The sequence below is a fragment of the Furipterus horrens genome, unplaced genomic scaffold, assembly GCF_987537825.1.
Source record: "Furipterus horrens unplaced genomic scaffold, mFurHor1.1.pri manual_scaffold_3, whole genome shotgun sequence".
Lineage (NCBI taxonomy): Eukaryota > Metazoa > Chordata > Mammalia > Chiroptera > Furipteridae > Furipterus > Furipterus horrens.
The window spans coordinates 205,475,399-205,488,711 of record NW_028327173.1 but is presented as its reverse complement, the minus strand read 5'-3'; the positions used below and the strand labels follow the sequence as shown (position 1 = coordinate 205,488,711).

General features: G+C 46.2%; 1 protein-coding gene across 3 annotated transcripts in view; it reads left to right on the top strand.

The window, feature by feature from the left end:
- DICER1 (dicer 1, ribonuclease III) overlaps positions 1-7,731 on the top strand; it is a 65,800-nt gene extending 58,069 nt beyond the window's left edge. For 2 of the 3 annotated variants that reach the window (XM_090271358.1, XM_090271359.1), the window contains 4 exons: positions 1,002-1,270; positions 3,643-3,805; positions 3,897-3,972; positions 4,313-7,731. In XM_090271358.1, coding sequence (XP_090127484.1) covers positions 1,002-1,270; positions 3,643-3,805; positions 3,897-3,972; positions 4,313-4,478 — 674 coding nt within the window. In that variant the 3' untranslated portion in view covers positions 4,479-7,731. The remainder of the gene's footprint in view (positions 1-1,001; positions 1,271-3,642; positions 3,806-3,896; positions 3,973-4,312) is intronic. The other variant, XM_090271361.1, reaches the window with a different exon arrangement.
- The last annotated feature ends 5,582 nt before the right edge of the window (positions 7,732-13,313 follow it).

Sequence of the window (13,313 nt, the reverse complement as noted above, 5' to 3'; positions counted from 1 at the left end):
GTCTACGTGTTTTTTTCTGCGTCAGAGTAACAAGGGCTTGGATCCAGGATACCAAAGCGAAGTATAAAGTTTGTATAAGAAAAACAATGTAGATGAAGGTGGTCTGAAAAATGTGAAGCCAAAAGGGGGAAAATGAGGCTCTGGCCTAGGAAGGCGGGGGGGAAGGCAGGCCCGCTTTCCTGGGGGAGAAGAAATGAGGCGGGGGTGTCGGCTGCACAGTCCTGGGTGGGGCCTGGTGGCTGGCCTGTCGCAGCCCCTGCCTCTTAAGCCACTGGGGCTGCTGGGGCAAGTCACTGCATTTGTCCCTGCTCAGTGTCCTCAGTCGAATGGGCTCTTGTTAATCCCAGAGAAAATTCAGGTGCTGGTTAATATTGGTAACTTTGCACCTTTTGGCAGCCAGCTGCTTTTGCCCAGGGTCTTGGCTCACTTTCGCAACTCTTTCCTCAGTCTCTTGGTTTGTGTCAAATTCAGCATTTCTAATCTAAGTTGAAAAGAGAGTCTTCTTGTACTAACTGTCCCCTTGTGTAACAGATATAATCCAGGAGTGGCGAGGCCCGGCGTCACTTAAACACCTCCGCGTGTGAGTGAGCCGGTGTGCGGGGATGGCCGCAGAGCTGCCGGGGCGGGGGAGGCGTGTGTGCAGGGTCCGGCCTCACGGAGTGTGTGTGATGGGGGCGCTAGGACAGGGCCCGGCACCTGCGTGGCTCAGGGATCGTGGCGTCCCTGGGAAAGGTTTTTTCCTTGACGAGCCGTTTGTCTTCGGGCCACTTAAAGATTTTAGAACCCCAACTTATATATAAGAAATGTACTTAATATGCCATTAAAGTTTAATTGCCAGAGGCTTCAGTAAGTATGAAATGTTAAGTGATGTTGTCGTTGAAGAATATATATGAAAATGAACCCAAACGAAAGTCTCTGAAATGGCTCTAGGGCAGACCTGTCTGTCAGTTATTCTGTGGCTTTTGCCCAGGCTCATGGCTCCGCTTTGGCTCCTCCCCCAGATTGTTACCAGCGCTTAGAGTTCCTGGGAGATGCGATTTTGGACTACCTCATAACCAAGCACCTTTACGAGGACCCGCGGCAGCACTCCCCGGGGGTCCTGACCGACCTGCGCTCCGCCCTGGTCAACAACACCATCTTCGCGTCGCTGGCCGTGAAGTACGACTACCATAAGTACTTCAAAGCAGTGTCCCCCGAGCTCTTCCACGTCATCGATGACTTTGTGCAGTTCCAGCTCGAGAAGAACGAGATGCAGGGGATGGACTCCGAGGTGAGTGCCACTGGGAAGCGTGCTCCGTGCGCATCCCTGCCGGACCACTGCGCTCTCGGTAGCTTCAGCGCCCTGGCTGCGCCTGCACGGTCCCGGGGAACATGGGGACTGGGCGCCCACAGTGGGGGAGGGGGACCGGAGGAGTGAGACATCGTGCCTTTCCTGGTCCCGTTGGGACCTCCAGAGAAGTGCAGCCCCCTCCCCGACAGGAGGCGCAACCTAGGGAAAGCGCCGCATGTTGATTTGCTCTGCCTTGCTGTTAGGACGGAGCAGGAAGATTTGCTCATGTCTCAGGTGAACAGCACAAATATAACTTTTGCTTCTACTGGAAGTGGGAAAACCTCAGTTAAAAACCCAGCTTCTACATTTCTAACCATTGGAATTTGAGAGGCTTCTCCTGTAAGTTCAGCCAAAGGTTCCCCGGTGATGGAGCTAATTCTAACGTGCTTGTGGGCTGTTCTGCAGTCCCGTCTGAAAGGGTGCTTGCTGCTCGGGTGTTCCCAGCGCCCCTCTCTGCTCACCGCCACCCGTCTGCGTTCCTGGGTGACCAGGGGAATGCCCTCATGTCCGATTCTTCCCTTCTGACTCCTTTGTTCTTATTTTTATAAACTTCTTAGAACGAGTATAGGAATTTGTGGATAAATTCCTCTGGTAGCTGTTTGAATTGTTCTTTCTTTGGTCCGTACCTTCCCTTTTTTAATTGCACTAAACTGTTGTTGGGGATTTAGTACGTTTTCTTGACTTCCCGTGGGAAATGAAGGGTCTTGGTTTTGGGGTATCGCCACAGACAGGCAGTTGTGCATATGGCCTAGAATCTGTGCGGGAGAGAGGCCCGCTGGCGGTGTTCCTTCCCACGCACGCCGCCCACGGTCAGCAGTCTGAGTGTGCGCCCCGCCAGCAGCTCACACATAGTCAGCATTATTTGTGGACTCATTCTGTACAGCTGCTTTAAATTTAGAATTTGAGGAGGTCACTAAAATTAGATTTAAATTCTCTTTTAAATGACAGTGGGACATACTGGTTCTGTTCACTTTTGTTCATTCTTTTTCTTCCCTTTGTTTATATAAACAGTTACAGCAGTTACAAAAGCTGACTGGAAATGTCATGGTGTGACTTTTCTATTTGATTTTAAGAAAGTCTCTTCACCTTTCGGGGCCTCAGTTTTCTTATCTGTAAAAGGAGAGAATTAAACTTCATAAGTTTTAAAATACTCTTTAGAAACAATAACTATCTTATTTTCCAGTAGTCAGCATGATAAATGTTATATAGGACATTGTGTCACTGAACAGTCTAGTTAGAAATCACTGTCCCCTGCTTTATATTTCTTCTTAACAAGGAATTTATGTTTAGAAAATACAAATAAACAAAAAGAAATCAAAGTTACACAAATATACAACCTGAAAAATAACCCAAATTAACATTTCGGAATGTAGTATTGCTAATGTATGTAGATGTAGATATATATCAAATGTAATACTGTTGCTCATAGTGTACTATTAACTCTTCTCTCCACTCAATGATTGTGGGTGACTTTCCATGTACCATTTTGCGTTATAACTTTCAGTAGCTGCACGCTAGTCAACATACGGCCGTCATGTAATGTATCTAATAGTCCTTTGTGGCCGGGTAGTTAAGTTGTTTTTAGTTAGGACTTCTGATAAACCTGGATGTGATCAATATGCTTATATATCCAGTTACCTCCTTAAGATAAATTTCTAGACATGGAATTGCTGTGGCAAAGAATTTTGAACCTTTAAAAGGTTTTTGATACGTATGGAAGTTTTTATTCTGTGAATTTGAATACCCACTGTGTGTCAGGTCCTCTTTTATAGTGAGCATGTATTGTTTCATGAAAAGGAGGTTGGAGGAAAATATCTCCTAAATAGACTCTCCCAGCCAAAAAGAGGGGCAGTTTATACCCACGGCGTGTGTCCTCTCCAGCGCCGTGCCGATTGGTATTCTGCTTAGTCCCTGCCAAGCCGCTGGGGGCAGAATCATCAACATAACAGGTTTTTGATGGCAAGTGAATTTGAAGTTTTTAAATACATGTATTGACTATTTCTGACTTTGTGTTGAAGTTGTTTTTGTTTTTATTTAGAAATATTCATTTTTTCTTTGCTGGGTATAGAATATTAAATGGGAGGGGATTGTTTTCTTTTGTTTTTTCTTGAGACATTTGAAAACACTTCTTAGTTTTAGATAAGATAATGTTGTGAAGATCCTATTACACATCGTAGGCATGCTGTAAGTGGCTGGTATTGTTACCTTTGTTAACGATGCACTAAGTCACAGCCAAGAGAAGAAACACACCTCAGCGGGCTGCCTTTAAAACTGTCCTTTTTGCTTACAAGTCACTTTTCTCTGTGTAATAGCTTAGGAGGTCTGAGGAGGACGAAGAGAAGGAGGAGGACATTGAAGTTCCCAAGGCCATGGGAGATATTTTTGAGTCACTCGCTGGTGCCATTTACATGGATAGCGGGATGTCACTGGAGATGGTGTGGCAGGTGTACTACCCTATGATGCGGCCACTCATAGGTACTGTTGGCTCCCCTTTGAAAGATACAAAGTCAAAATTAAAAACAACTTTAAGGGCATTATTTACATTATTCCTTCATTTTGATTATAGAAAAATTTTCTGCAAATGTGCCCCGTTCCCCTGTGCGAGAATTGCTCGAAATGGAACCAGAAACCGCCAAATTTAGGTAAGCAAAAATGTGCACGGAAAAAATTAACTTACCTAACAATGAAGGGGGGACGTTCTCAAAGATACCGTCCGTGAGTGATCCTGAAAAGTGTTTACACCGGGGCACGCTCTCCTGCAGCTCCCGCTTGTAGCCTGATTGACTTCTCTTTTTGTTTTCATAAAGTGAAGCCGAATTAAAGAAGCAGCGGCCGCCCCGTCTGCCGCGGGTGTGCAGGGAGTCCTGGCACACGCTTCCTTTGTGCAGCCTCAGCTTGTGGATGGAGTGCGTGCTCTGTGCTGATTGACAATCATAATAAATACTTCTGACTGCTAATTCAAGCTGTTTGGCCTCTTTACAGCCCGGCTGAGAGGACTTATGACGGCAAGGTCAGAGTCACCGTGGAAGTAGTCGGCAAGGGGAAGTTTAAAGGTGTCGGCCGCAGTTACAGGATCGCCAAATCCGCAGCAGCGAGAAGAGCCCTACGAAGCCTCAAAGCTAATCAACCTCAGGTTCCCAACAGCTGAAACCCCTTTTTAAAATTAAAAAAAGGCAGAATTAAGGTGGAAATATTTAAATTGAAAGGATGATTTAAAGTTGATACTGAGCGGAACGAATTGAAGGCAGAATTTCAAGTTTGTTTGATAACAAGATAGATTACAGAATAAAACATTTAACATATGTATAAAAACTTTGGAACTAATTGTAGTTTTAGTTTTTTGCGCAAACACAATCTTGTCTTCTTTCCTCACCTCTGCTTTGTTTAAATCACAAGAGTGCTTTAATGATGACATTTAGCAAGTGTTCAAAATAATTATTGACAGATTTGGGGTTTGTTTTGTTTTGTTTTAGTTTAATCTCTGTCACCTTTGCTTAGTGTTAGGAGGCCCCGCAGCTGAAACCTCAGACCGTCCCTAGGGTGCTATCAGAGCCCTGGTACCACCCTCGGTCTGTGCTGCAGCGCCCGTCCCACGGCGGCGGTGTGCAGCGGCGGGGCCGCGTGCCAGAGTCGTCTTCTTCGTTTCCTTGTCCTGTTGTGTAAGGTGATGTTTCCCAGGCGCTCGGGCACTTCACAGCAAGGGACAGGTCTTCATGCACATTGGCTGGCGTGTTGGTGAATCCAATTTTAGTTTTCTCATGCCACGTAGTCTTGCATAAAAAAGGTTCTTGCCTTAAAAGTAATATCCTCATGGACAGTCTTTAATTTCTGATCTTTTTTGGAACAAACTAATTTTACATTCCCTTCATTTTGTTATGCATTAGCTGTTGCGACAGCGTGATACTCACGACTCACTAATATAGTCGTAACTTATGTTAAAACAGGATATTAGGATTTCTGTCACGTGTACTGATGACATTTAAAAAACCAGAATCTGTAGCTGATGGATTTTTTTAAAACACCATACTGAAAATGATCTTTGGCTAAATACCCAATTTTAAATAAAGAAACCTCCTGCTAGGTAGTTCCACGGATGGAAGCTGTTTGTGGCAAATAATTTTGCCCTATAGGCTATTTCTCTAACAAAATAAATTTTAGACATATCGCACCTAAAATATGCTGCAGATTTTATAATCCATTGGTCACTTATTTAAGGAAGCAAAACCCAGCACCTTTCCCCTCGGTCTTCTCACCTGAGTTTCTTACTGTACTTTCCACAGTGGTGCATGTGCATTCCACCTACCAAAGCTGTGCTGTTCATGCCCCGAAGCTCATGTTTGCGATAAACTGCCGTAATTTTGATACATCTGTGATTTAGCTCATTAATTTAGATAAACCAGCTTGTGATTTCCATCTTCGGAAAAGGAAAAAAAAAAAAAAGACGTGAGGCATTGGCCTGTTTCTTTAATTAGACTGGTAGGCACTCTTCACTTAAATACCTCAGTTCTTCTTTTCTTTGGCATGCGTTTTCCCCTGTTTGGTGCTATGTTTATGTATTATGCTTGAAGTTTAATTTTTTTTGCACTGTACCTATAATACCTCTTAATTTACCTTTATAAAAGCTGTGGGCCAGTCTTGCACTCCCGCCAACCTTCCCGTCGGGGTTTGCGCAGTGTGTCCCGTTCATTTTGCTTGGAGTTGGAGGAGGCTGAGCAGAGGGGTCTAACGTTTTCTAGCGCGTTGCTCTGAACCCGACGCTTCGCGCAGCGCTTTCCTCACGCTGTAAATTGCAGCTGAAGGCTGCGCCCCTCGCCCTGTCCGCACACCCGCCCCCGGAGGAGCGGCTCTGCTCGGGCCGTCCAGAAAGCTGTCAGCCGAGGAGACCAGAGTGCAGGGGCTGCCGGGCCCCTCCATGGTCTGTCGTCTCCGGCCTTAAGCTTGAATTGGAATGGATCTAAATTATTAAATGAGTTTTCGAGCAAATTAGTTTGGGTGGACTTGTATTCGGAATACTGAATTCTGATTTGGGAACTTAGATTTCTATTCGGTTTTTGAAAAATATCTCAATATAAGATCTCCTGGCAAGTTAAAACCAAGCAATTCTTGAATTGTATCACTGTAAGCGTGTACAGTGGATAAGTAAGGCTGGATGTGAGTTTTACTTGTGAGGGTGATTCGTGATGAAGTTGCATCACAAATCTCTGAATAATTTATAAACTACCTGCTGCCAGGAGCTTAGGCTTTGCATTGTGTCTAATGCACCAATCCCGGGGTTCAGGGATTCCCTCGCCTCCTGGCACCAAAATCAGATTGTTCCACAGTTACAATTCCCACTGGGAGAGAAATGCCTCAATATATTTTGTAACCTTAAGAAGAATATTTTTTGTTAATACTAAAAAGATCAGACTTGGAAATGATTAGGTCACACATTCTCAGGGATTCAAATTTCCCGCTACCATTCGAAATGTTTTTATCAACAGCAAACTTAAGCTATTTCTCTCTTCTCCCCCTCCCGTCCCCCTCCTCCTGCTCCTCCTCCTCCGCCTCTTTTTCTTCTCTCTCTCTCTCTCTCTCTCTCTCTCTCTCTCTCTTTGCTGGAGAAAAGTAGCTGATTTTAATTTGCGGCTCACTTCGAAGCATTCTATGATCCCCTGGTTACTCTGAGGTAAAATGAGTTAGACCTAGAAATGGTTAGGGACGCTGTTGTGCTGCTGATTTAAATGCTGTAAAGATGTCCCCTGTTTAGCTTGTTGAAATGTTTTGCATCCATTGATTAAGAAAAAAAAAAATCACTCTGTGTTGCCCCACTTCCCGCCTGTGTGTGTCACCCTTTTTTTCCCGTGACTGCGATGTGCGACCGAATGTGATGCGGAACCCCTGCCTGCGGGAGGGCCCGCGTGGCCCCAGCTTCCCGGGGAAGGCCTGGGGAAGCCCGTCTTGAAAAGCAACTACAGAATGTCCTCATGATGATTGTGTGGAGGTCAGTCGGCTTGAACCTTCACTGTAAATGTCTTTACTTCCTTTTCTAACATACCTTCCGCAGTCCTAACTATGCTGCATTTTGTATTGTAATCCCCCCCTTCTGTTCATGTAGCACAGAGGAGCATTGCACTTGGTACCATGCTTTACCTCATTTCAAAGAAAATAGGCTTCACTGAGAGGGGAAGGGTTTGGCCTCGCTGCTGTTTCGATTTACCGAATCTGAAAAAGATCGTTGTAATGCCTGCAATGTGTCACATACTTGCACAACTTAAATAGATCACTTTTGTCTATGGCATTTTTACTGTTTGTGAAAGTGTGACGAAGACTTGTTGACTGAACTCTTAATTATGTTTTTAAAATGTTTGTTACCTTTTTTCTTTTACATTATGTGAAGTGATTAAATGTAGAATGACCTCTAACACTCCTGTAATTACCTTTTAAAATACTAATATTTTTATTTTCTTAATAATAGCTCGCCCTCAGAAAGATTCAGATTACCCTGCCCGAGCCGCCGGAGGCTTGGGGCTGCTTTGGTCCCCTTGGTTCAGTTCACAAATACAGCGGCTTGCCCAGCAGGCAGCCCTGTCGCCGTTCCATCAGAGGGCGGCTGCGGAGGGCAGGGGGCGACCCAAACACAGACCCGCCGCAGCTCAGCCTTAGGGCCCCGCTGATGGAAAACTTTCTATCTTTCTCTGTTAGGGTATCTAATTCTTTCACACAAAATTGAAGCCACCAGACCGAGACCTTGTGTTTTTATTTAAACCGCATCTGAAAGGACGCTGCGTCCTTGACCGGTCTGCGTTCCCTGCAGAGGAGAAGCCCGTGTCACGTTTATGACCCGCACGGCTCTCTTAATTACATTTAACTAGGTGTATTTTTCCAACCACTGATTACCTTTCAGGAATTTAATTATCTCCAAATAAATGTCTTTATTTTATATTGTACATGAAAAGTTTTTAAGAGATGTTGAAGACCAAGAATATTAAAAGTGATTTTAAAAGTTGTCAGAGACGCCAGTAGCAATATCTAGGGAATCTGCATCGAGACTATGGTATTTTCCACTAGCGGTGAAAATGATCTTGCAAAACTAACGTGTAAATATATTTTAATCATTAATTGCTTTTTTTTCCCAGTCCATTTTTATTTGGACACCAACCACAGACAATTTAAATTTTACAGATGTATTCAGAGCCCACTGCGGCAGCAGGTTGCATCGCAAAACTGCGAATGTGAACAGGAAGTAACATTTCTGGCTTTTCTGCTGTAGATAGAGTGAAGGAAAATGACTAAAACCAAGTAAAACTAACGTAGAATTTGATTGACAATAAAACATTTACCATGACAAGCTGCAGGTGTTTTTAAGGAACGTGATGTAATTCATTCATGCCTTCGTCGCGCTGCGGAAATTTGCAGTCTGCACCTTATGGGTCGGCCACCTTCAATTGCTTTGTTTGTTTCTTTTTTTTTTTTAATAATTGTAGCCGAGTAAATCTCCAATAAAGCTGGTCTGTTCATGTTCACCGCGTGTCCTGTCGTCTGTTTCTTTCCTCAGTCTGCTTGACTCGAGCAGATGCTGACCCAAGGAGCTGTAGCAGAAACGACCAGTTAGATAGTTTCATTCCGCAGCCCCATGAAAACGCACACTTTAATACGATGAAAACTTCTTTATCAAGTTCTGCTTCACATCCACTTGTAGAGTTGTATAGGAACAATTGTCTTTTTCTTTTCAAGATTTAAATAATACCAGTGTGTTTTTCTGAAATTCTGCCACATTGACTGATGTGTTCCAGGTCCTGGGTTACTTCTGATAGATTTGACACATTTCTTAAGAGAATTTGGTTATTCTGAAACCAAATGAACAGAATGTTCAGCTTCCAGGCTGGTAGGACCCACTTCCAAATTTCTGGTTAAGGAAAATGTTATTATTTCAAGCTTCGACCCAGCCTTTTTTGTAAGGGCAATAACTAAGCACTAATAGAAATTACTTGGCCGTAGGAACATGATGGTAAATGTAAGTTTCTTAGGACAAGAAAAAAACTTCGTTTTCCTTTGTAAGAGTTTAAATTAATCCCTTCCTTCCCTCTCCCTCTCACTTCTCTGGCTAAAGGAGAGAAAGGACATGTATTTCAATCCTGAGGAATTTGGTTAAGCGCTGCGTGCTTGTGAGTGTTGGTGTTAATGCCAGAATCCATCGGATAGTTGAGGCCAAGCCTCGGCCGCAGCTCCTTCCTGCCACCTCTAGCCTGCGTCCCTTGGCTGGCAACAGAGCACACGGCCAGGCCAGGCGTATCAGTTTGCAGATCGTGACATGTGTAAAAAGAATCCAGATGGAAGTGAAATTTTCTTTCCTTGCGCAGCTCTGTAACCATAACGCACATTGAGACGGAATAGTGGGTGCCGACCCAGCTGGCTCAGCCGTGAGCTGAGCTGTGCTCTTTGGGAGACACCTGTAGCTCGGGATGCACCCAGGTGGGTGTGCAGGTCAGGAGCCGGCTTGCCAGCCTGTCTGCAAGGCAGTGCACGGACTGCTCTTCCATCTTTTTGCTTCTTTTTGTGGTAAAATATACATGAAACTTGCCATTTAGCCATTTGTGAGTGTATAGTTTAGTGGTATTAAGTTCTTTAACATTGTTCTGTGTGACCATCACCAACTTCCATTTCCAGAACTTTATCTCAAGACTGAAATTCTGTCCCCACTAGACACTAGCTCCCCCCCACCCCTCCACCGCACCCCTGGGGACCACTTCTCTACATTTTGTCTCGAGTTTGTTCCAGGTCCTTCGTATACTGGAATCAGACAACACATGTCTTTGGGTGTCTGGCTTTTTTATTTCACTTCATATAATGTCTTCAAGGCTCCATGCCTGTTGTATCACGCCACAAATTCCTTTTAAGGCTGAGTAATATTCTGTATATTTTGCTTGTCCGTTCATCTGATGCTGGGTGGCTCCCACCGTTCGGCTGTAGTGAATGGTTCTGCTGTGGACATCGGTGTGCACGTATCGGAATCCCTGTGGGTATCCAGAAGTGGAGTGTCTGGATCGCGTGGTAATCCTGTGTTTCCTAGTTTGAGAAGCCACCATACTCCATAACACAATGGCTGCGCCATTTTACATTCTTGCTCACAATGCCCAAGGGTTTCAGTTCCTCTTCCTCATCGACACTGGTTTTCTTGTTAATAGCTTTTTCTGCTAACAGCTCTGCGAATAGGTGTGAGGTGGGATCTTACTGCGGTTTGGATTTGGGCTTCCTGACTTAACAATGATGTTGAGCTTTTTTTTCTTCGTGTGCTTGTCGGCCGGTAATACATGTTCAGAGAAATACCTATTTGAGTCCTTTGTCCATTTTTGAATTGAGTTATTTTTGTTGTTGAGTTCTAGGAGTTCTTTATATATTCTGGATAGTAAACCCTTATTAGGTTTCCTCCCAGTCTGTGGGTTGCATTTTACTCCCTTTAAAGTTCTCTTGAAAAATTTTGAGTTGCAGAACGCATGGGCCTCAGCTGGGCCTACACTAGCTAAGGCTGCTGAGCACGTGCTGGGTGCCTGGTCTGTACGCAGGTCTGACGTGTTTTGTGCCGTTTGGGCATCACCACGGCAACAGAAAGAAAGAACTCCTTTTGAATGGAGGCCCGCAGAGGGGCCGCCTGGTTGCCAGCGCTGTTGCTTAGGGCAGGTTACTTAGTCCCTCTCAGCCCCACCACCGTGCGGAGCAGTGGTTCAGATCGGTGTGAGTTCGTGCAAAACGCTGGGCCGAGCGCCCTCCGTGCCGCAAGCCCATCACATGAACGCTAACTTGCTGTGGTCCCCGTGTTACAGATGGGGACGCCGAGGCACCGAGAAGTGAAGTGACTTGACTGAAATCACAGTAGTGAGTCGGGGCCATGAACCCATGTCTGTCTAAAGCAAGAAGTGTTTAACCACCACTCAGTAATTCTCCAGCCTGTGTGGACCTTTTGAGATGCACGTGACACCTGTGTTTCCTGGTGAGAAGGAATCCAGGGGAGACTCATGACCAGCACAGGCAGCAGTCATGGGATTTCTGTTCCTTTGTTTGGAGGTAACCCAATAGCTCATTTTTTTTAAGTGAGGAGAAGATTCAGGTCTTGGTTAGAGAGCCAGGTTCAGAACCTGCCATTGTTGCCCTGTTTCCCGACTCACCTCAGCCTGAAAAACAAGGGACATGCCCACGGCCACGGAAGGGCTTCGCATGAGGCCAGTCTTGGTTCCCCATTTTAAATTGCACTCTGCCAGGTTCAATGAGGAGCAAGCTTTTTCTTGGACCTCTGCTGCTTTTCTCACATGCTTTTTCCTTCCCGGTGCCAGAAGAACAAGACAAGCCCCTCCCTCAGTAATGCCACTCCTGTTGTGCTGTGTGGTGTCACTTACTGTAACGGGACTCTAGTGAGGGAGTGACGCCGGGCCTCGATTCCAGTGAGAGAGAGAGGCACACACACACCCCCGCAGCAGAAGCACGGCCCCTGGTGGCATTTTCACCCTGCAGAGTGGACATTGTTTTCTGATCTTGTGATGTGCTCCCACTTTTCCTGGGTTTGGGGGGACAGGTGCGTGGTGGCTGGTATGAGCATAAGGGGGGGCTCTAACTAGGAAGTTGTGAGATGGTGAAGGGTGGTGACTGCCATTTTTACCTTGAAATTTTTTTCTAACTTCTTTTGGAAATAAGTTTCAGTGAGATGCATATTAGCCTGGATGGTCCCCCCCTCCCGTCTTTTTGCTTTGAACATGGTCTTTCATTTGTAAGGCTTGTCACCCACCCCCACTTGAGTAATTTCCAGGGATGTTAAGCAGATGTGATAGGGCACGAAGTGTTCCGTGGTTACCTAAGTTTGGGCAACCACAGATTAAAAATCAAAGCCAGCTTGTGGCAGGACTTCTCAGGGTCTTCGTTGTGCGTTGGGTCTCCTAGGGCTGCGTTCCCCAAACTGGTCAGACTGAAGACCTTCGTGATAGATGCTGGGGTGCTGGCGTCCTGAGAGCACCCCTGAAGACTTGCACTGCCACGGGCCCTGGGCAGGTGGGGAGACACAGCTCTGGTGCCAAGAACTCAGCCTGACGGGTCTGTCAGCCAGCCAGCCTGAGGGCACATGTGAAGCTGACCAGCGGTCCCTGCGGTTCTCTAATTACTGGGTCACTTGGGCTCCCCATCCATGACGAGTGAGTCTAGGTCCCGTGGTCCTGGCTGGACATTGGCTTGCAATAAGTAGTCATAAAGTAAAGCAATTAAAATGCGTGTCTTATGTCAAAATGGGTTTGGTGTACATGTTCAGGTGCTGGACCCTGAGAGTCCCAGGGCAGGACACGATTCAGGAAGTTGGCCTCCCTCAGAGGGTCGATGGCCATTGTCTTCCCAATGATCCCCAGTCTGCAGTTGGTAGGGGGACCTTTCTGGTGCCGTCACCTCTGCCTGGAAAGCTCTTGGGCCTCCCTGGACACCTTTACGCGAGTAACACTACCCTTCCTTGCAGAACTACCTGGATGCCGAGCCCCGCAGGACACCTTCCCACACCCAGCCCCACCCTCAGCCTGGGTCCCCACCACAGGTCCAACCCCTTCTCATAGCACATGTCACCCCAGTATCACCATCTCTGCCTGCCCCTGAGCTGCTGGGATGCAAAGGACTGTCCTAAACACACTACGTTCCGGTCGCACGTGCTGCTGGGCTGTCCTCTCTGCTGTGTGCAGATGTGGGTGACTTCAGGAGACAGGAAGAGCGGGGTCAGGAGGAGAGAAGTGGGGGGTGGCTGCCAGCAGAGGACGGGAAATCTCTGCTTCTTACCGTAGTCACTGAGGGGAATGGGACTTGGGACCCTCCTGAATATGTGTCACAGTCTGGGGAGAAGGATGGGTTTCCTGGCCAGCCTGATGAACCGTTGCTACAGCTGGAGTTGAAGACCCAGTAGAGACACATCTGGAAGAGCCCAGAGCCCGTGCGTTGCCTCAAGATTGGGTTCGAATGGACACCGAGTCTTGTAGCTGATCTT